The sequence below is a fragment of the Oryctolagus cuniculus genome, chromosome 10 (genome assembly GCF_964237555.1).
Source record: "Oryctolagus cuniculus chromosome 10, mOryCun1.1, whole genome shotgun sequence".
NCBI classification, from domain to species: domain Eukaryota; kingdom Metazoa; phylum Chordata; class Mammalia; order Lagomorpha; family Leporidae; genus Oryctolagus; species Oryctolagus cuniculus.
In genome coordinates, this window is record NC_091441.1 from 49,632,990 (window position 1) to 49,656,057 (window position 23,068).

A 23,068-nucleotide genomic window follows, 5' to 3' on the forward strand; every position below is an offset into this window, starting at 1 on the left:
TTTTAAGAATGGGGATTATGAGGGCTGATTGTTTAGTTTCTCCTCTCATTATTTCTCTACTTTGCATTTTAAATTGCAATAGCACTCAACTAGCCTGTACCTCTACATTTGTAGAATGCAATTTCACTTTCACAGGTTAGTTCATGTCTTCTCCTGTCTTAACTCTAACTGTCAAGATTCATCTCAAGATGTATTAGGTTCCCAGGCCAAATCCAGTGTCTCTGCTCTGTGTTCCCACAGCAGCCACGTCTCCCTCTGTTTTGAGCTTTGAGTGCCATCCTAGTCCTGACCTTAAGCTATGTGAGAGCAGGGACTTGTCATACTCATTTTCCAGTCCAGTTCTTGGGAGAGATGACACCTGACAGCACTTAGAATGTTCATTGAACAGTAGTGGGACCTATTCCTAATTACTAATTTAGTTTGCACAGGCTTCCATCCACAAGTTCCACTGAGCAGTAGACCCCTGATAATTTCACAGTCATCCTTTGAAAGCTCTGATATCTTCAGGAAATGATGATTACATTCATAAATGCTAGCATACATTTGCATCCCTGTTCTGTGTCAGACACCACTATGCTCTTGGCTTGCATGTGTGCTTCCTAAGCAAACAATGCCGTTAGGGCCTGGGTATGTGTGACCAAGAGTTCAACCTCCTTCACACTGTGCTAGCAGACATACAGTAAATGTTTTATTTCGTATTGCCAGTCTATAGCAGGCAGGTGTAACTGGGTAGGACCAACAAAGCCAGACAGAGTTTATTAGGTGGTCACTGGTTATTTGGTTTTAGGACAGGCAAAGGGTAAGATCCGATTGATTAATTAAACTTGCAAAGTTAAACATACTTTGACATTAGTGAAATTAAAGTCTGAGGGAGAGTCTGAGCAGCCAAGTTATTTTTTAAAGATCTTGAGTGTACGATTTAGAAAACTCCCTAAATGGAGGGATGGGGCCCAGGTACAAGAAAATCCTTTGAGATCAAGACCAGACACTTCCCTAAGTCAAGAGACTCATGCCCCGGCATGAGCTGGGGCATCTCAGTGAATTTTCTGCACGAATCAAGAACCAGCCCCAACATGGGCAACCAAACCTCACCATCTGATTCAGCAGAGAATGAGGCTACATTTAGCACACTGTCATTCCATTTTTATGTGCAATTCTCAAAATGTTTATGGCCAGGTGACATACTATAGTAGACAATAGACAACATATTCTAAACTGGTCAGTGCCCGTTGCCTGCTACTAATTGAATATTTTTAATATACACTTTATTTGCACAATGACCCTGCTATTCTTGTCACTTCATGCATATGAACACAATATTTTGCATAATTTGTTTTAATATCCATTTTTCCTGGCTGTTCATAAGTGCATTGCATTTAGTTTTTAGTTTTAGGGAATTAGAAAGTTATGACTATCACAGTAATAACAACGTTAAAGATTTGCATGCCATGTATGTTTTAGCACTATGCAAAAAATATTTTTAAAATGTAAGATGCTAAAATGCTCTAGGCCAAAGTTCAGTCAATTGCCAAACCACCAATTGTCTATTTTGATTAATAGAGTTTTTCTGAAATATGTCCATGCACATGCCTGTTGTTTATATATTATTGTCAGTGACTGCTTTTACATGTCAGCAGCAGCAAAGTTGAGATACTCTGAAAGAGACATTGTGACCCAGAAAGTGTAAGATACTTCCTGTCTAGTCCGTACAGAAAAAGTTTGTTGAAATGTGCTATAAATTTATTATTTAGTAGGAGCCTCATTAGTTTTTTAAGTGCATTTGTATATTCCAAAGATAGAAAATTATTGTCAGTCGAGTAAATTTCTGTCATCTTCTCATAGTCACACAGTTAAAATATGACAGATTCAGGATTTGTTCTTTGTGTGTGTGTGTGTATTTTTTTTTAAGATTTATTTTATTTATTTGAAAGACTGAGTGACAGAGAGAGGGAAAGACAGAAATTTTGCAAATGACCACTGCAACTCTTGTCTAAGCAGAAGCCAAGTGCCTGGGTCCTCCTTTGGGTGACAGGGACCCACACACCTGAGTCATCTTCTTCTGCTTTCACAAGCCATTAGCAGTGGGAGCCTTATTGGAAGTAGAACAGGCAGGACTTGAACAGGCAGCAGCTTTACCTGTTGTGCCACCTCGCCAGCCCCCTGTAGAGCCAAGTTTGAAACAAGATACTCTGACTTCCTTATACATTTTTAAAAGTCAAATACAAAGGGACTTCAAAACTTTATGGAAAATGGAATGGAAAGATAATTATTTTGGTGCAAAAAAGGATTTTGAAATCCATGCATAAACTTTTCATAATGTACATTTTTCATAAACTTTTCAAAGACCCCTTGTAAATATATCTTACAACATTGAATATTTTTTAGGAAATCACAAAATAATGTGTCAAAAATTAGTAAGGAATGTTTTATGCCTTCCCATCATACTCCCAATCAAATGTTGCCTTTCCTTTATTACGTACTTGTATATTTCTTCCAGAATCAAATAATAGGCCCTGACAAGATACAAAGAATTTGATCTTTTTTCAATTTGTGATGTTCTTGTTTTAGTAGAGAAGTTAGAGCTTATGGTAAAAATGCATTTAGAAGACTGTGTTTTTTGTCTCTTAAGACAAGCAGTCCTTGGAAAGGTTAAGAAATATGTTCATATTTATTCAGCTAAACTAAGTTACAAGGAAAGAATGGAAAATTACAAACATTAGAAGAGAAAGGAAATTTAAGACCTCGGGAGATCCATGGTCTCCCTGAAGCCCTGTTGTGTATCTGCATCCTGTCTCCCTCCAGCAACTCCTGCCTCACAGATCCTTACACCTGTGCTTTCCATATTTTTTGTAACAGTGTAGATAATGCATTTTCATGATTTTTTGAATATGTCCTTTTAAAAGGCATTATTCTAAACACTCTGTGAGGTCAGTAACCAGGTTAGTACTCTAACAGATTCTTATAAAAATACTGTGGGATCTTATCAAGTTGAATTGTGTGTTTGCTGCATTTCCCCAAAAGATTATGGCACAGTATTACAATGGCAAGTGTGTTGGGATAAAATTTCAGCCCTCTTGGTCTCTGAACCATAATTTTGCACCCAAGAATGAAACTTCAGCTCATTTGTATTTCTGAGATCATTTTACAAGAGCCTGTGACAGGACAACATTCACAGCCGCGGAAGCACAAACAGGGAACATGTTCCCTCTGAACCGAGACCTCAGCTACCGCCCTTGTGAGAAGCAGAAGACTGTCCACTGAGATTAAAAAGAGTGAATATCAAGAATGGAGGTCCTTCATCTGTGTATTTTAAGTCCCCAAGTTATTTTATCTCTATTAGGTTTACAATTGAATCCAAGAAAGCTCTTAGCAAATCTTTTATTTGGTGGGACTTTAATAATCCGTAGAATCTACTTAGTTTCTCACATCATTTCACCTGAGCAGAGAGTTACCATCATAACTATGTTTCACTGCAGAAGAAAAATCGGGGCCTAATGTAATTTACATGAAGCTTGCAAGGGTATTTGACTTACTTGTCAGCAGTTATATGGTAATGTGTTGACACCTTATCACTATTTTATTCAATTATTTTAATGCCAGGAGCTATGGAGGGTGAGATAATAATGTTCTTCTTTTCTACCTTCCATTCCTTTTTGTGTCTTTTTGAAGAATTTCTTGCCTGTGCCACAGTCAGCTTTTTTCAGATCTTTTTTTTTCTTCCCCTTCCAAATTTTGTCAATGTACTTTCATGTCAGTATTTCTATTTCTCACGGGCACTCAGTCTTGAAACATTAAAGATGTTTACCTGATCTGTATGAGAATTTTAAAGTTACTTGCCTTTGCTACTATAAAAGGAAAATGCTGCAGTGGTACCAGTCCTTGCCTTGGTGATATAGCAAACCTCTGTCGTGGGTCATCACTGGTTCTTCCAGTAGAGGCAATAAAGGGTCGTGAACTTTGAGCAACAACCCCACTCCTCAGAGGATCAGACCCCTGTGGCTCCCATGTGAAGAATCCTTTCTGCCTTAAAAGAGAGCCTTATTTTTACCAAATGTGCACAGACCAAAGACTCATTCCATCCTCTCTGAGTGCTGGAGCCCAGTACTTGTTAATATAAGCACCTGCCATGAATTCTTCCTTCCAACACTAAAAATCCCTCGTGGGTGTCCCCCTTGGCAACTATTTGGTACATTTCCTTACTGGCAAATGACCAAAAAAAAAAAAAAAAAAAAAAAAAAAAGAAAGAAAGAAAAGAGAGAAAAGGTGCAGCTTTTTGATTATTTGTTTCACTTGCCCTGGTGGTCTGCGTTTTCTCCTTTAACTTTGCTGAACTGAGTCTGCGACCTTGGTCAAATCAGGAACCTTCTGAGATGTGGTGGTCATTAGAGTGGGAACAGTAATGCCCACTGGGTAGGGCTCTGTTAGGATGCTATCAGATAACACATAAACAAGTACCATGCATAGTTCATGGTGGGTGATCAGTGCCAGGTAAGGGTTGCTGTCCTTCTTTCTCACTTTCAGAGCTGAAACAGCAGCTGGCACTCAGTAGGTGTTCCTTCAGCCCTTGTGGAATGGTAAATGGATGTTCTCATCAATCCCAGATACAGGCTCATTATGCCTTTCCGTAGATTCCACCTGCAATGTAGTTTCCTGAGATGTTGTCTGATATTCCAGAATTTCCACTTATTCTGATGCAGCATTTTATTTTATTTTATTTCGTTAACATAACCAAGTGCCCTAAGGAAGATTCATGCTATCGTTTTCTGAAGCAATTATAAATCATTGCAAGTCAGTGAAATTTAAGAAAAGCCAGAACTCAAGCTTTAGCTGCTGATTAACTTCTTACTAACTCACTCAGAATTAAATCACCCTTAAGACATTTTAAATCAATGACAGAAAATTTTTTTATTTACAATGTTAATATTCTGAAATCCCTAATTCCATGCCTACTTTTAATGATCATTGCCAATTAACATTCCAAACACCAGTGAAAACATTTTCCTCATCTTTCATTTGAAAATTAAATTTCTTTGGACATTAACATTGTAAAGGTTGACAATTATAAGAGAATTTTCAGATCTACTCTTTGTCTAGAGGTTTAAAAAGCAAAGAAGCATTTCTTTTTGGGTTTTTGTAGTCTTCAGAAGTATGGCCATAAACCCAGTGCCCTTGAGAATGTTTTTGGTCTCTGTAATTCTCTTTGTAATTCTCATCCTACATGTTGTAATTTGTGTATTTAAGTAAAGTATTATTGGAGTGCAAAGATGTGTAATTTAGGATGTTTGCCTAGGGTGGCCCTTTATCAGAAGCTCTAAAATTGGACCTTCAGGTCAGAACTTCTTCCATATGACCCTGATGGGTATTGGCAGAGAAGGCTCACCCTTGTACAGACCCAAGGACGTTCCTGCATACTCCCCACCACTACCAGATTCTCATCTCCCATGTTTGCAATAGACAGGGGAAACCATCACAGAAAGACCTCTAAGTTGTATATTTTTAACTAGTCTCTAACTTTCCTGTAAAGGAATGGTTTTATGCCTCTTTTTAAATACCATCATAACTGAGGAATTTAACAAGTTTCCATCATTACAGGAGAACTCATCATGGCAATGACTCAGCAGTGGGACCATTGTGAATTATTGCTCCTGGAGTGTGATGTGATCTAAGTCAAATTCATTTAATTGGCTGCTCTTTTAATATCTGAAATGAATGTCATTACTTATAATATTTTCAATATATTTTTTAAAAGTATTTATTCGAGAGAGAGACAGAAAGTTCCCATCTGCAACAGTTAAGACTAGACCAGGCTGAAGCCAAGAGCCAGGAATTCAGTCCAGGTCTCACAAATGAGCGGCAGGGACCCAACTACTCGAGACCTTGCCTGGTGCATCCCAGGGTACATGTTAGCAGGAAGCTAGAATTGAGAATAAAGCCAGGACCAGAACCCAGGCACTACTCCAGCATGGGATGCAGGCACCTTCATTGCTCAACCAGATACCCTCCTCAACACCTTTTTTTATAAAAGCGCTTTGTATAGTCCTTATGCAGTGTTGGGCAAAAGAACTGAATAGTACCAAAGAAATTTTAAAATAGTTGCTGCTTTCTGGTTCTTAAGGTAGTAGGAAAGGCTATTAAATTAAAGATAAAACATTGCAAATTAATATGCTATTATATTATATGGGGGTCTTTCAAAAGTGTATGGAAATGTGTGTTATGAAAAAATTACACATGGATTTGGAACTTTTTTTGCATGAAAATAATCTCATCTTTTAATTCCATTTTGCACAAACTTTTTAAAATACCTGCCTATACACACTGATAAGTAAAGCAGGCCAGGAGGAAGTAGCCATCCATGACCAAAGAGGACAGCTGCTATCAGCTGCAGCAAATTGTGGTCAGAGTGTGAATTCTCTTTTGCCAGATCTTCCTATTTTCAAATAAGATATAACTGTATCTAAGTGTTGATCATTTATTTATTTTAAAAGCAATGCTGGCCGATGGAAATGCATTTGCATTTGTAACCTTCAGCTTTTTTGTCTGTGAAGTCAGGATAGAAAGGTTCTTTGCAGGTGAGCAATAGTGTGAATAAAGCTCACGTGCTTCCTTTGTCTCCAGTTATACTGAAGCAACTCCACTGTATTGTTATCATTGTCACCCTGAAATACCATGTAATATATCCAGCGCTATCAACGGATATGTCACCAGATAAAAGGCAGTCCATAAAAAATAGGGTTTAGTTTCCTGTTTTTGTGTAATTCAGACTTCTAATAAAACATTTTTTCACCCTCAGGATAGAAACATTTATTAACTGTCATCAATGCACTTACCATCTATTTTCCCCTTTCTAGGAAGAAAGCTTTTGTAATTGTTAGAACTCACATTTATTCATGCTTTACCTCATTCCACCTTGCTTAATAGAAAACCATGCTTCTTAGAGTGAAAACAATCCAGAATTCTCTAAGTAAATCTCTCCTTATCTTATGTAGCATTTTCACATTTCAAAGGCTTTCACATCTTTTATATCACTATAGTACATTAAGGTGTTCTGTAAATAATTCCTAATTATAAATTCTAAAAATTAAAAACGGAGAACTTTTGTGTCAGATTATCTAGGTGTTGTGTTGTCACTTTTTAGTGAGGCTTTGAAATGCTCTATCCTAACAAGAGAAAGCAGCATCCCATGCTTTGCTCATCTTGCTTCTCCCCAAGTAGTGCCTGTTCCCTAGCTGGGTATGAGTCAAGGTGCAAACCTATAGCCAGTTTTCCCTCTAAGCATTTTGTAAAGGTTTGTTTATTTGAAAGGCAGTATGATATATAGAGAGAAACAGAAAGACATCTTCCATCCAGTGGTATATTCCCCAAGTGGCCACAAAAGCCAGGAGCTAGATACCCCACCCAAGTCTCCCACATAGGTGCCACAGGCCCAAGAATTTTGGGCCATCTTCTGCTACTTTCCCAGGTGCATTAGCAGAGAGCTGAATTGGAAGACAGGATTTGCACCTGTGCTCTGAAATGGGATGCTGATGTTGTACCGTGCCATAGTGCCAAGCCCACCTCTGAGCCCTTTATACTTTGTTGTGTGTGGAGTTTACATCCCATTATGCTTGCCCTACTCTTTGTGTGCCTCCCTCACTTCCACTTCAGGTTGCACACCCTGAGGAGGAGATTTTCCATCACAGTACCTCAGTGCCTTCCCTGTTAGACTAAGCTCTTGGCAAGCCTCGTTGTTGTCCGTGTCTCAGCAAGCATAGTATTAAGTTTTAGATGAGATCCTTTTAAGTCATACACACATAGTTTTTAACTCCCATCTGAATCACATCCTTGTTATGTGGCCTTGGGCAAGTTATTCAACCTCTCTATTTCTTCATCTCAAAAGATGATAATAAAATATCTTCACAGATCCATTAGAAAGTATTGATAATGAGAAAACATTTATACATGGGGGTGCCTCGTGAGTGTCAAGGTTAATGACCTCTCTCCTTCTTGTCTCCTGTGTTCTTTTAACCATTTTTCACATCTTGTCCCTCCACACACTTCATTACCCTCTCCATCCAACCTTGTCACTCAGACTTGACTCACTCTCCTAGCTGACTGAACAGAGCCAGGATTTGGAGTGTGATCCATTTGGAGTCAGAGCTTAATAGATATGAGGCCTTAGGTGCATTACTTGGCTTATTTGAAACTCAGTATCCTCGTCTTATAAATGGGGATTATAAAACTTAATATCACATGCGTTGTTAGGAGGATTAAGCAAATGAACATATGAGTATGTAAAATATCTACAACATTGCCAAAACATGGAAAATGTTCAAGTGTTGAATAAATCAAAATTACTATGAGATTCAGCACTGCAAATGGTTCCAGAAGAGAGATGAAACCTCAACTAAGAAAAGTACTAGAAAACCTGTACTTTCTGTAAATGACAATATCGAATTAGGGAATTTTGGTTAATCTGGGATATAACATTTTATGTCACCAGAACTTAGAGGTTTGAAAACTACAAAGCATCTGCCCAACCCTAAAATTTTGATTCATTTCCACATTATAGTCAGTTCCTTTTACATCCCTGCCCAGCTGGTTGAAGCTTTCACTGAAAATAGTTCTGAGGACCCACCCTCTGCTCACAGCACCCTTCTTCACAAGCTGGCCCTGGCCTCCCTGCAGGTGGACAGGGTCTTCTAAGACCCCCTCGCCGGGCTGCTTGGGGAAAAAATCTGCTGGACCACAGGTTCGCACAGCTTTTCTGGAAAGGGTCAGAGGAAAGAGTATGTGTTTTGTGGGCCACCCATAGTCTCTGTAGCTTATCCTTCTTTCTTTGTAGTTGTTATTTTAAGTAACCTTTTAAAATGGGAAAGCCATTCTCAGAGGAAAATAGGCCACAGGTCAGTCAGGGCCCAGAGACCATAGGTTGCTGATGCCTGCTGTAGACCTCAGGAGGAAGGGAGGAGTAGGGGTGACTTCAAAACCCTGATGCACCTATGCCTTTCTTAGGGAAAAGGACAAAAGCACCAACATCTTTTTAAAAACATTAAATGTGTGAATATTAGGAAAGTTTAGTTCCTCTGCCACTGTGATACAGCTCTGTCTCCTTGTCAGTGTTTTAGTCACTTCCTAGGGAGACCTCGGCAAACTGCTGCTTCCCATCGGAAACTGATGAGGAAGACTGTAAGGCAGATGGAGCACAGACTGCAGACATGGAAAACACAGAAGAAAGAGCTGTGTGAAAGAAATATTTAATCATAACATGAAAAACTCCGAGTGGCAACTTTTCCATTATGTTAAATCTCCCTCATTTCTATGCGTTCGGAGTGTATGTTTAAAAACAAAGGTTGTAATTTTCCATCTCTGTGCCCATCTACCATAGGTTTTCATGTTCTCTTTTGCAGGACTATGACTTGAGCCAGCTCCAGCAGCCTGACACCGTGGAGCCTGATGCCATCAAGCCTGTAGGAATACGGCGGCTGGATGAGAGGCCCATCCATGCGGAGCCCCAGTACCCAGTCCGATCCGCAGCCCCGCACCCTGGGGACATCGGGGACTTCATTAATGAGGTACAAAGAGAGACTTACTTTATTTATAGGGTCTTTATTTTATGCTAGTGGTTAGATCTGTATGGGCCACAGATTGCTTAGAGTACAACTGTGTTGTACATTAAAACTTACTTGTTTTTTTCTGAAGTTTATGCAAAAGCAAATATGGCTTCAGTAGTAGAGAACAAATTCAGTTGCTTTGGCCAACACAAAAGAGATCCATCAATTAATATTCTGCATTTTTAAAATGTAAAATTTTAGCATATATTATCAGTATCAGTCACTGCCTACAAAAAAACTTTTTCCCTTGGGCTACAAGTAGTAGTAAATAGACTAATAATATTCTAGTGCATTCTGATCTCATTTACTAACACTGATAAATATACCAATAGTTCTTTAATTTTCTCTAAACTGTACCCTTGGAGATCCTACACATGATGAGAATTCAGTACCTACACAATGACTCCATCAAAAGAGATAAGTTGGAAGAGCAGTTATATTAAATCTTATTTAAATACTTGCCTACTTGAGGAGTTTTAAGAGCTTCTGTAAGAGGAAGCTAATTCTCTATTGAATATAACAGATATGATTTTCACTGTCAAGATTGCTATTAGCATTATTTTATTTCATTACTGACCAAAAGTTCTGGTACATTTAGTACTTAAGTTTTGAAGTAAAAAGTTTTATGCTGCTTATCCTGATCATATCTCTAGTTTTACTGTATTTTTTCTGTAATTGTCTTTTTGAATTGTCATTGTAAATGTAAAAGCTGTACATACTGATATTGAGTCTGAATATACAGCAGGGCTCCCGTTCTCTGGCCGTTTTCTCAGTATCTCTGAGACCAGAATTGGTCTGAGTGCATTACCAAGTGGAATGCACCTGTTGTACTTGGCCTTCAGTCACATCCTGATAAGTCTCTTATTCCCTGGGTTTCCTGGAAATAGCCAAATAATTTGTAAATGCAGTCAACCAGCCCTAGGTTTTTAGATGCATTTATAACTTGTAGAACAAGTTTCCAACCAAATTGGTATGTTTATCTATCCTAAAACTGTCCATCCCCGACCATTCCCTAAATATATACTGCTTTCTGAACACGTGTCCTAACATACTTCTGGTAAGTAGGTAATAGGTTTAACAGACATAATTTAAAAGCAACTGAAATGCAAAAGCAGCAGAATCCCAGAAACTCCCTTTATCTACAGAAATATGCCCTGATTTTTCTAGCTCAAGTATATATAGACTTGAATAGGAATATTTTAAGGAATTTATGTACGTGTCTGCATCATTTAGGATATGTAAGGGTGCCTGGTGGTTTTATTTCTAATTTGGTGTTCATGACAGTGAGAAACTATTGGATTCTTCTTGTGGTTGTTGGGTTTCAAGGTACAGTGAATCTTTTGACTGTAGATATAGGAACCAGATTATTTTAAAGTAGGAATTCTGACTTGAATATAATTCAAGAAACTTGCCTGGGCCAGCATTGTTGTGGCACAGCAGGTTGAGCTACTGCCTGTGATGCCATATGGGCACAGGTTTGAGTCCCAGCTGCTCCACTTCCCATCCAGCTCTGGGCCAATGAGCCTGGGAAAGCAGCAGAAAATGGCCCAAGTGCTTTGGTCCCTGCATCCATGTGGGAGATCCAGATGAAGCTCCTTGCTCCTTGCTTTGGCTTGGCCCAACACTGGCCATTGCAACCATTTAGGGAGTGAACCAATGAAAAGAAGATCTCTGTCTTTTTTTTTTTTAAGATTTTTATTTATTTATTTGACACGTAGAGTTAACAGACAGTGAGAGAGAGAGAGAGACAGAGAGAAAGGTCTTCCTTCCGTTGGTTCACTCCCCAAATGGCTGCCACAGCCAGAGCTATGCTGATCCGAAGCCAGGAGCCAGGTGCTTCCTCCTGGTTTCCCATGCGGGTGCAGGGGCCCAAGCACTTGGGCCAGCCTCCACTGCCTTCCCAGACCATAGCAGAGAGCTGGACTGGAAGAGGAGCAACTGGGACTAGAACCCGGCGCCCATATGGGATGCCTGTGCCACAGGTGGAGGATTAACCTAGTGCGCCACCACGCCGGCCCCAGATCTCTGTCTTTCTCTCTCTCTCTCTCTCTCTCTTTCTTCTCTGTCTCTCTATAACTCTGCCTTTCAAAAAGGAAAAAAAAAACTTACTGAATGTTTCTGCCTGTCGCTGCAGTATCAGTGTTTCGTAGGATTTCATCCCATCATTGACAATCTTCCCTCCCTACTCCGTCCCCACACTTCCCCGACGTGCTGCAGCCACGCTGAGCTGTCCACAGTTCCTCTAACATGTCACACCTTTGAAATACAGTAACCTTGCAAAACTTGTATCTTCTTCATCATCTCCAGATCCTCTTCCCCCACTTTATTCAGGATTCAGCAAATATTCCCTGCGGTGGGAAGCCCTGCTTTGATTTTTCCAGGAAGGGACTACCAAGAGGGTACCTCTATCGTGGTCCTCACCAGCTGGGCTGACACTTGCGTGGAAGTTATCTGCAGGATAGGAACTATTTCTTATTTGTGATTTTATTTTTCAATTTTTTATTTATGTAAAGAAAACAAATTTCATGTATTTCATATATACAGATTTAGGAGTATGGTGATACTTCCCACCCTACCCTCCCTCCTGCCCCCACTCTAACCCTCCCACCTCCTTCCTTTCTTATTCTTTCTTTTAATTTTTACAATGACGTACTTTCAGTTTATTTTATAATCCTAAGCTTAACTCTACACTAAGCTTATACTGTACTGCTGAGCACTTTGATTGCGTTGCTTTAAGGAATTCCAGTACCGTGGAAGGCGCACAGGCATGCAGCCATGGGGACCCTCGATTTACATTTGATTGGTATTTAGTGGAAAGCTAGTCTGGGGTCATTCTGCTACTAGTGCTGATTACATTCAGAAAGCCAGGAGTTAGGTTATTCTACATTAATGTGCTTTCTGTGTGTTGGGCAGGAGGATGTTCATGTCTTTTTTTCTTTTACAGTGTCTGCATTGTTTTCAGTAGACAGAAAACAGATTCTAGTTAATCAAGTTCAGTTACTCAATCCTTATATTACCATAGTAGACACAATTATAATAGAAATTACTATTTAGGATTTCCTCTCTAAAACAATGCTTAGGTACACAGTGTAAAATGTGGCTTGAGACCATAACAAATACATACAATTACTTCTATGAAAAACTTTGTTCCAAACAACTGACTGCAAATTAACTTCAATAATACATTCAATTCATACTTTGAGCATTGTCTGCATTTGGTAAAAATGGCTCATTTTGAAATCATCTTGAACTTGGTGTAGGATCATCCATTCAGCAAATCACTATTGAATGTCTCCTATTGTGTTCTACAACTGCACCAGTAATGTATGGTGAAAAACAAAAGCTACACATGGATTTTTTTGTGTGTGCATGTTCCCTACTCTGCACCATCACAACCATTGTAAAATGAAAATATTTTGGTGTCTGAAGCCTCACTTCACCAGACGTGGGAAGCCTGTTGTGTGTGCTTCTTTCTTGGCTTTCCAACTTCGTCTCTCCAGCTTGTACCTTGCAAGCCAGCAACAGAGAGAACTCTACTTGTAGTCCACAGTCTGAGCTTGTAATTTCATTTTGCTACCAGCATCCATGCTGTTCTTCCTGCCTGGAATTCTCTTTTCCCTTTTTCTTGTAGACAGTAGTTCCTTGATTAAATCTTTCCCAACCCAGGAAGTCTCAGGCATCTAGAGTAAGGGCACTATCCAGGGGCCCTCCATCATGCCTAGAGCTCCATGCAGAACACATCTCCCATGGTTCCATCCTGCTTCCCTGTCCAGAACAGAAGTGCTTATCCTTGGGGGCAGCAATGTGCAGCACATTGGTTTGGTGGATAGATGGATGGATAAAAGGATCTAATTTGAGAATCATTCCCCAAATGTCAACTAGATCTGAGAAATTATAATTACAAGATAGAGAAATGTGGAGGGAAAGGAAGACCAAAATGCTGCACCTGAAATGACCGTACATTTGTAGACAAGAAGAGTCCAGTGAGGTTAAGGTGTCACAGAAAACAACACAAAAGGAATCTCAAGACTGAGATGATCAATTCTATGGGAAAACTCTGGCAGATGAAAACTGTCAAAAAGTCTAAACCCAATCAGTCTCAAAGCACCTTGTAGATTCTTCCATGCACAGTATCCATTAAGACTTGTTCAGTCTGTTTCATTAACTGGACTGACAGAAATAAATGTGTGTAAAGTTCTTACACAGTTGAAGGCACACATTTTATATAAAAAAAAAAAATTAAGATAGAGACAAATTTATCTATCTCCAAGTCTTACTTTATTTAGCAGAGTACTCACTGTTCCCAAGGAAGAATAAAACGTGATGATTATGATTGAAGTGTTTTTATAGATGTAAAGAATAAGAAAGCTCATGAGAATATTTTCTAGTTTGTGTATTTAAATAATGAATGAATGTTACCATGAATCTCAAAAATAACTAATTTTCAGTCTGGTAAGTAGAGTAAAGCAAGCCACATGTTTTTGAATTTCTGCTGCAGATTTTCATTCTGTTTTGAGTATTCAAATATGACCTTCAGGTAAAAAGTTGAAACAAATTCATTTAATCTCAGCCTAATGATAGATATTAACATACCTCAAATAACTTTGCTAATCCTATATGTTTCTTTATCTCAGGAAGTACAAAATCAATTGAACATTGTTGTTAAAAGACAGACTTTTGATTTCTTATTTTTTAAAAGTTGATGGAAAGTTCCTCAGAATAATTTTCTTGAAACTAAAGTTTCATTTTCTCCCATTAATTAAGTTTAATTTATCCTTTTTAAATGAGTTTATTCTATTTTTTGGAATTGAGTATTTGAGTTCAGACACACCTGTTTTACCTTGTACAAGGTCAAAATCCTTGTGCTTAACTTCTTGGACTTCCAGTTATCTTATTTGTAGAATGGATGTCATAATAGAACTGCCTTTAAAGATTGTACTGAGAACTAAATGATATCATCTATGTAAAGAAGAAGGGACTTCAAAAAGTTCAAGGAAAATGCATATTATGAAAAAAACTAAGCGTAGATTTCAAAAATCTTTGTATCAAAATAAACTTCTTTTAATTCCATTTTCCACGAATTTTTTGAAGTACTCTCATATTTGATAATAGTGCTTGTCACACACTAAAATTTCATAATTGTTATTAGTATCACGTTAATTTTCCCTTAGATTAATTACCATTTAGGAGCAAAAGACTTTCTACTCTCCTCTAATTGATATAAAGCAATTAAAATCTTATGCTTCTGAGAAAACTGCTTTACATAATATTTCTAGAAAGAGTGGTAGTTGATGTTGGCCTTCATAAACCACAGAATTACGTTGTGAAGCAAACACAGAGTACTTTTATGTCCATGTGAAATTTAAACCAAGATCCTAGCTTTTTCTGAAAGAAGGAGATATAAGCATGAGCAAGATACTGAGAAGAGAAAACCTAATAAGCACAGCATAGCAATGCAACTTTACCTTGTACGATGCCCACTGGATGCTGGGTACTGTGTTGGACAGTCTGGTGCAGAAAGGGTTACCACAATCTAGTGTGATCCAAACATAATAGAAGTATGGGGGAGCAGAGAGATCACAGGACTCACTCCCAGGTATGGTTCAAAGATCACACTTTAGGTAGAAGGAAGCGAACATGTACTTACCATGTTGGTACACAAGAATGTGAGGCATTGGGGTTTCAGGAAATGGGATGTAATTCACTGTGGTTGCTGGAGTTGAGAATAACTGAACAGTCTGGGTTTACTTCTGAAGAATTCTTTACTTTGTCCTATAGATTAGCATCTAGCTTTTCCATGTCTGCATACCCCTTCTTGTATTAACTTAAATTTTTAGTCAGTTTGAATGTAATTTTATTAAAAGCTTACTTTATTTTTATTCATTCAAGAAGCAAAACAACAAGGAGAAAGAGACAATAGAGAGAGAGAAAAAAGGCCAAAGCCAGGGGCCAGCAACTCCATTTGGGTCTCCCACCTGGGTGACAGGGACCCAAATATTTGATCCAGCATCTGCTGCTTCCAGAGTGCACACCAGCAAGAAGCCAGATCAAAAGTGGAGGCAGAACTCAGTCCTAGGCACTGCAGTATGGGATGCAGACTTCACAATGTGGTTCCTACTAATCCCACTTAGCCACAATACTTGCCCCAGGAATTCTTTTAAAGTACCTGTGTACCAATTAAAGATCATCTGGCACACTTCCAGAGGAACTCTTCCCTTATTTGGGGAATACTGCTATAGATTAAACTGCAACTGAAGAGTTTTACTTGGAGGAGTGACATCAAATAACATTTGAGAGAAAAACTAATAGTTTCTAGAAAAGAAGCAGAAATAGTACTGGGAACAGGAAGACCTGATAGAGAGGCTTTTTCTCTGATTCAGGGAAGATATAGTGAGGATCTGAACCAAAGCAGTGTTTCTAAGACTATAGAAGACAGAATATAAGGGAATCAATAGGCCTCTTTCCTCTTGTATCCTTCATGTATTCTTCACTTGAAGAGTGTGGGTTTTTATAGTCTCCACAAAAGCCTGTCTCCACCCATAAAGCATTGGATCAGAAGTCTATAAATATAAGCTCAGCAAGAATTCAATCACTGCCCTTCCACTTCGCAAAGAAGCCTTAAGCTACAGAAAGCAGTTCAGATTTATCCAGATCCGTCTCTCCAAGAAGGGAGAAATGTGCATAATTAGTGGAATTACTCAAACCTAAAGGAACACATGCAGTTAGTTTAAAACTTGGTTGCAGTGCGTTAACGTCACATGAAATGATGTCCACATTCAAGAATAAAGGAATCCCGTAAGAGAGGGCTGGACAGTTTTGTTGCCCCCAGATTTCTGTTTGTTCACTGATATCATGCCAATGACTGTCAGTTTTCAGGGCTTGACTATGATCTTTCTAGAATTACTGAAACATTACCTAGAATTTATGTAATGTCTCATTCAGAAGAATCCTCTTTTTATCTAAGTGGAAAAGATTTAAAGTACTTAACCTTCTGGCTAGAAAGAAGGCTTGCCTAAAAGTTGTTGCAAAATTCAGTGGTTTTTCCCTTTTATAATGATTAAAGCCCAAGACAGTATGCCTAATGTGTTAATTTATGTACTTAACTTCTTTTAAAAGAAGAAGAAGAAATAAAGAAAGAATTGAGGTACTCCCCAGATGATCAGAAGCCAATGTAGAAGCTAAAAAAAAAAAAAAAAAAAAAAAGATTATTTTTGAGAATCTCAATAGTGGGTATTGCCAGTGTCATATTTATCTTAAGGAGTTGAATTTGGCAACTTAAGATATTTGATGAAGAGTCCCAGGGTCCTTAAAGACAGGCCAACACTTTCTCACCACTGAATCCAGATCTACTTAAGGCCCTGCCATTGATTTCTGGAAACTAATTTTAGCCTTAACCTTTCTGGTTTTCCCACTTGGTGCTGACATTGTAAGGATCGGGCAGTGCTTTGTGTATTTTCATCCGAAACTGGAAATACGATAAACCAGATGACTTGAAGAGTGACCGTAACCATTATCCTTACAATTTGTATTATAAAGCATTTGTCATAATGGAAATTTAATATTCTCTTTTGGGAACCCATTCTCCTTATGAGAAATTTCCTGAATTGTCTTGATTTTCCTTTAAGTCCCCCTTGGATCTGGTTCTTGGGTGGCCTCAAGTTAGTTAGTGCTAATCTAAAGGAAACTTACCTAATGTGTAACTGCAGTTGTTCTGTTTTATAGGGAAAAGGGAAAAGGAGCACATGCTAATCTGTGACTATAACCTCCAGCAGGGCAAGCAATAGATCTAGATTATTAATAGCTGTGTGTCCATCATTAAGCAGAAAGCATTATAACCGTAGATACTAAACAAATATATCTAGACTTGAATAAATAAATGCAAACAAAAAGTGAAGGAAGGTGCTTTTGCTAGTTGGAGCTATAGTAACCAACAACTCCAAAGCACTGTTGGCTTATAATAACCAAGGTTTACTTCTTGCCCCAATTGGAAGTCAACTGTAGTTTGTCAGCAGCCCAGTTCCTGATCCATATACATTCTTCATTTTACGATCCAGGCAAAAGTAAACTTCTTGGCTGGGGCAGGCCATTCTCCCAGCAGAAGGGAAAGGAGAAGGAACCAGTGGAAACATAAAAGATAGGGCACTTAAAGCAGCTACTTTTCACTGCCACCAGCGTATCATCAGTCAAAGCCAATCCTCTTACCAACGGAGTCGGAGAAGTAAAACTCTTACTCCAGAGAGACACTTGTGGTGGTGTTAGGCATGCGATCCCCCATGGAAGGAGGATAATGACTCACTGAGGACAGCATCACAGTCGACCACAGAAAGAGAGTGTGAATTTTGAGAAATTGTAGGTTGTGGCTCTGTCTTAGCAGAATTGCCTCGCAGTTTATTCTAAAAATAAGATCAAGAACATCCTATCTAAAATTATGTTGTACATATTGAAGTGATTTGCTGAAGAACTTGCTTTATTATTTTATTTTATTTTATATACTTTTCTGGGCTATGAGTAGTATAACCTGACATGAGGAAGAATACTGAATGAAATGCTTAGGACTGTTGGTGAGAGATAATTGAGTATGAAGAAACTGATTCTGTGTATGTTTCTCCTTTGTTTTCGATTGCAGTTAAGCAAGTGTCATTTTGTTTCTTAAAATATTATATCTTCACATTTTTTTCAGATTCCAAAGCAGGAATTTTTTCTTTAACATAATATTTTTAAAAGTATTTCCTGAGGAGCAAGCATTTGGCCTAACAGTTACAACACCAGTTAAGATAATTGTGTCCTGATATCTAAATGCTTGGATTCAAAGCCCACCTCTAGATCTTGACTGTAGCACCCTTCTATTGAAGACACTAAGAGCACTGTGCTGGCTTAATTAATTGTATTCCCACTATCCGTGTTGGAGTTTTGGATTGAGTTCCTAGCTACTGGCTTCAGCTAGCCCAACCAAGGCCCGTTTGGGCATTTGGGAAGGCAAATAGACAGAAATAGCAGACAGAATCAAGCAATCTCTCTCTCTCTCTCTCTCCCTCCTCCCTCCCTCCTTCCCTCACTCTTTGTGTGTGTGTGTGTGTGTGTGTGTGCCTCTCAAGGAAATTTTTAAAAAATTTTAAAAACTAAATATTAACTGATATTCACAGAACTCTGTATGTGCCAGACACTGTGGTAAGTGCTTGGGTTCCTTGGCTTCATCTTACTATTGTTACTGCAGTTGCAGATGAGGAAATGCTGAGTGAGGCTCCACAGCTAACGTAGTGCCAAGCTGAGATGCCAACTAAGATTTCATCTCTTACCCAATGCACCATACTGACACTGACTTTAATTTGCATGCCCTTTTTTTTCCCATTCTTCCTCTGTAAACTTGAAAGAATAGATGAAAACATGCTTGGAAAAATCCACATATAGATGTTCATAAAGTACCGTGGATTGGAAGGCTTGATCTCTTGAGTAGCAGTCTGTGAAACATCCTGGATAATACATGCTGTCATGAGTCTACCAGCATTTACAAAGCAGAATTGTAGAAAAGGAGAATACTATTTGGAGAATAATGTTGGTATGTCTTGGAGAACTACAGTGGGATTGTGAAAATACAGGCCGGCGCCGCGGCTCAATAGGCTAATCCTCCGCCTAGCGGCGCCGGCACACCAGGTTCTAGTCCCGGTCGGGGCGCCGGATTCTGTCCCGGTTGTCCCTCTTCCAGGCCAGCTCTCTGCTGTGGCCAGGGAGTGCAGTGGAGGATGGCCCAAGTGCTTGGGCCCTGCACCCCATGGGAGACCAGGAGAAGCACCTGGCTCCTGCCATCGGATCAGCACAGTGCGCTGGCCACAGTGCGCTGGCCACAGCGGCCATTGGAGGGTGAACCAACGGCAAAAGGAAGACCTTTCTCTTTGTCTCTCTCTCTCACTGTCCACTCTGCCTGTAAAAAAAAAAAAAAGAAAAGAAAAGAAAATACCACACAAAGTGCCAAAAAGACCTCACATTAAATCCTCAAAAGTTTTGTAGAGAATATTTTATGAGTTTGCTGCAGATACTTCAAAAATATATTGACAATAATCTATTTTCAAGAGTTAAGAATATAGGTGGCACTTATTTCCTTGTTTGTTATTTTTTAATTTCTCTTTAATAGCCAGATATGTGTTTTATTTCAGATTTCCAGGATTTTCCCTCCCACTGTCCTCAGTATTTATACTGTGTACAGACACTACATCATGCCATTTTTGGGTTTTAGGGAAACTAGGAGTTACCATATATATAAATATCTGCTCACATTTTATCAATTAATTCCATATTATGAATTAACAGAATTAATTCTGTTAATAACAAATTATCTAACAGGTAACTTTCTCAAATAATAGTCACATCTGTCTTGTCTTCACTCTTAGAACTTTAGCTCAAAGACAATACTACTTACACCTTGAACTACTACTTCTTCATGCTAGTATGAATTTATTTTTCAGAATCCTGAAGCTTCTACTTAGGACTCATAGTTGTTTTACTTATTTGTCATTGACTTCCTGTTGTGGTAGTGCCTTTTAAGCTAGACCCTAAGCTGGCACAGGGACATAGGACACTCATTGTCCTTCTCTTTCCTTTATGGTCTAATAAGTATCTAAATTCTTGACCCTAATTCTGATGAGCATCCATGTATATCACATGTTTTTATAGCCTGCTGCATTATTTTATGTAACTTATTCCACCAGTAAATTGCTCATTCAAAACCGGTCTTGCACAGTGGACCGTAGCATAGTCATACGTACCACCAGATTGCCTGACAAGAGTGATTGCTCCATAAATGTTGGTGGAGTGGATAAATGTATTGATTTAATGGTAATCACCATGATATAACTTTGCTTGTATTTCATTGAGGTTTTTCTTTTAAAAAGCCTAGCAGTCCTGTTCTGTATGTCATTATTTCAGATCTACCCACTTAGTTTACAGTGGTTGGTATTCACTCCTGCCTTCTGTCAAACATGTTCTCCAATGAATCTTCTCCAACTTTAGGTCTTGCCTCCCTCAGCTAGGATTCCCTCCCCCTCCCCAGAAAAAAGAAGTAAGTTAACTTTTGTCTCACTCTCAAATGCTGATAACCCCAATTTCTGTGTTTCAAAAATGTTGTGGTTTGCAGATGGAAATTTACAGACAAGTGTTTAACCCCATGAATTCACTAGGGTCTGCTTTTGGTTTTGCAAACTGGAACCCTCTCTTAACTCTTTTCTTTCTTTGTGCTTCCAAACTGCAGGGCCTTAAAGCTGCTGACAATGATCCCACAGCCCCACCCTACGACTCTCTCTTAGTTTTTGACTATGAAGGCAGTGGCTCCACCGCTGGGTCTTTGAGCTCCCTTAATTCCTCAAGTAGTGGTGGTGAGCAGGACTATGATTACCTGAACGACTGGGGACCACGCTTCAAGAAACTCGCTGACATGTACGGTGGAGGTGATGACTGAACTTCAGGGTGAACTTGGTTTTTGGACAAGTACAAACAATTTCAACTGATATTCCCAAAAAGCATACAGAAGCTAGGCTTTAACTTTGTAGTCTACTAGCACAGTGCTTGCTGGAGGCTTTGGCATAGGCTGCAAACCAATTTGGGCTCAGAGGGAATATCAGTGATCCAATACTGTTTGGAAAAACACTGAGCTCAGTTACACTTGAATTTTACAGTACAGAAGCACTGGGATTTTATGTGCCTTTTTGTACCTTTTTCAGATTGGAATTAGTTTTATGTTCAAGGCTTTAATGGTACTGATTTCTGAAACGATAAGTAAAAGACAAAATATTTTGTGGTGGGAGCAGTAAGTTAAACCATGATATGCTTCAACACGCTTTTGTTACATTGCATTTGCTTTTATTAAAATACAGAATTAAACAAACAAACAAAAAAAGAACTCATGGAGCGATTTTATTACCTTGGGGGATGAGACCATGAGATTGGAAAATGTACATTACTTCTAGTTTTAGACTTTAGTTTGTCTTTTTTTTTTTCACTAAAAATCTTAAAACTTACGCAGCTGGTTGCAAATAAAGGGAGTTTTCATATCACCAATTTGTAGCAAAATTGAATTTTTTCATAAACTAGAATGTTAGACACATTTTGGTCTTAATCCATGTACACTTTTTTATTTACTGTATTTTTTCCACTTCACTGTACAAATGGTATGTGTACATAATGTTTTATCAGCATAGTCTATGGAGAAGTGCAGAAACTTCAGAACATGTGTATGTATTATTTGGACTACGGATTCAGGTTTTTTGCATGTTTATATCTTTCGTTATGGATAAAGTATTTACAAAACAAAGTGACATTTGATTCAATTGTTGAGCTGTAGTTAGAATACTCAATTTTTAATTTTTAATTTTTTTAATTTTTTATTTTCTTTTTGTTTGGGGAGGGAGAAAAGTTCTTAGCACAAATGTTTTACATAATTTGTACCAAAAAAAAAACAAAAAAAAAAAAAAGGAAAGGAAAGAAGGGGTGGCCTGACACTGGTGGCACTACTAAGTGTGTGTTTTTTTAAAAAAAATGAAAAAAAAAAAGCTTTTAAACTGGAGAGACTTCTGACAACAGCTTTGCCTCTGTATTGTGTACCAGAATATAAATGATACACCTCTGACCCCAGCGTTCTGAATAAAATGCTAATTTTGGATCTGGTGACTGGTTTGAACTTTTTCTTTTCGACATGAGCTGCTTTGAATGTTGTGAAATTCCCAGGTACTGGAGTTTCGTTGAGAACCACAGTACAAAAGTATGTATTTGTTCTTGTACCATTCACCCTTGAAACACTTAGCATGGCAGCCATGTACAGTGAGCAACAGAGAGAATCGTTTGGGATCTCCTCATCTTCATAAAGGAAAAACATCAGTGACTCAGCAATAGAACCTGCTGCTGCTGATATAAAAATCACATCCTTTAACTTCAGTGAACTTTGTTATAATTCTTGATAGAACTTATGTTTTGACTTGCTACTGCTCAAGCTAATGGTTATGTTGACTCTAACCGGCTTCTTTCATTAGGACACCAGTATAAGGAAGTCTTCCATAAAGTGGGTTATAAGACTAGACCTGAAACTGCAGTGGGACACCTCGAATTCTCATGCAAGTCACTGAAACCATTGTTCTATGTACTTAATGAAACACCCTTAGGTGACTGAGCTTTATTCCTTGACCATTTACTTAACTTTGAGACAGCCACAGGGAACAACAAGCAGATAATCTTGCTAAACTTTATAAAATTGTTTATGTGTGTTTAAGAGACTTGAAATAATTTTACTGTATTTTTCTATTTGCTTCATAATTATCACACAATATATTCTTATGCTGTGCACTTTGAAAAATATCTATACAATATTCTTCTCTGATTCCATGTTATTTTTCTTAACATAAGTTATTTTATATGAGGCAGTAGAATTTACTTTTTTGTTGATTCACTCTGTAGACAATATTTTCTTGTTACTTTTATAATCATTATATGCCAGA

General features: G+C 38.4%; 1 protein-coding gene across 1 annotated transcript in view; it reads left to right on the plus strand.

The window, feature by feature from the left end:
* The window catches only part of CDH2 (cadherin 2), a 243,324-nt gene extending 221,085 nt beyond the window's left edge, over nt 1-22,239 (plus strand). The window contains exons 15-16 of the mRNA XM_051851320.2: nt 9,387-9,551; nt 20,833-22,239. Of these exons, the coding sequence (XP_051707280.1) occupies nt 9,387-9,551; nt 20,833-21,039 (372 nt within the window). The 3' untranslated portion in view covers nt 21,040-22,239. The remainder of the gene's footprint in view (nt 1-9,386; nt 9,552-20,832) is intronic.
* The last annotated feature ends 829 nt before the right edge of the window (nt 22,240-23,068 follow it).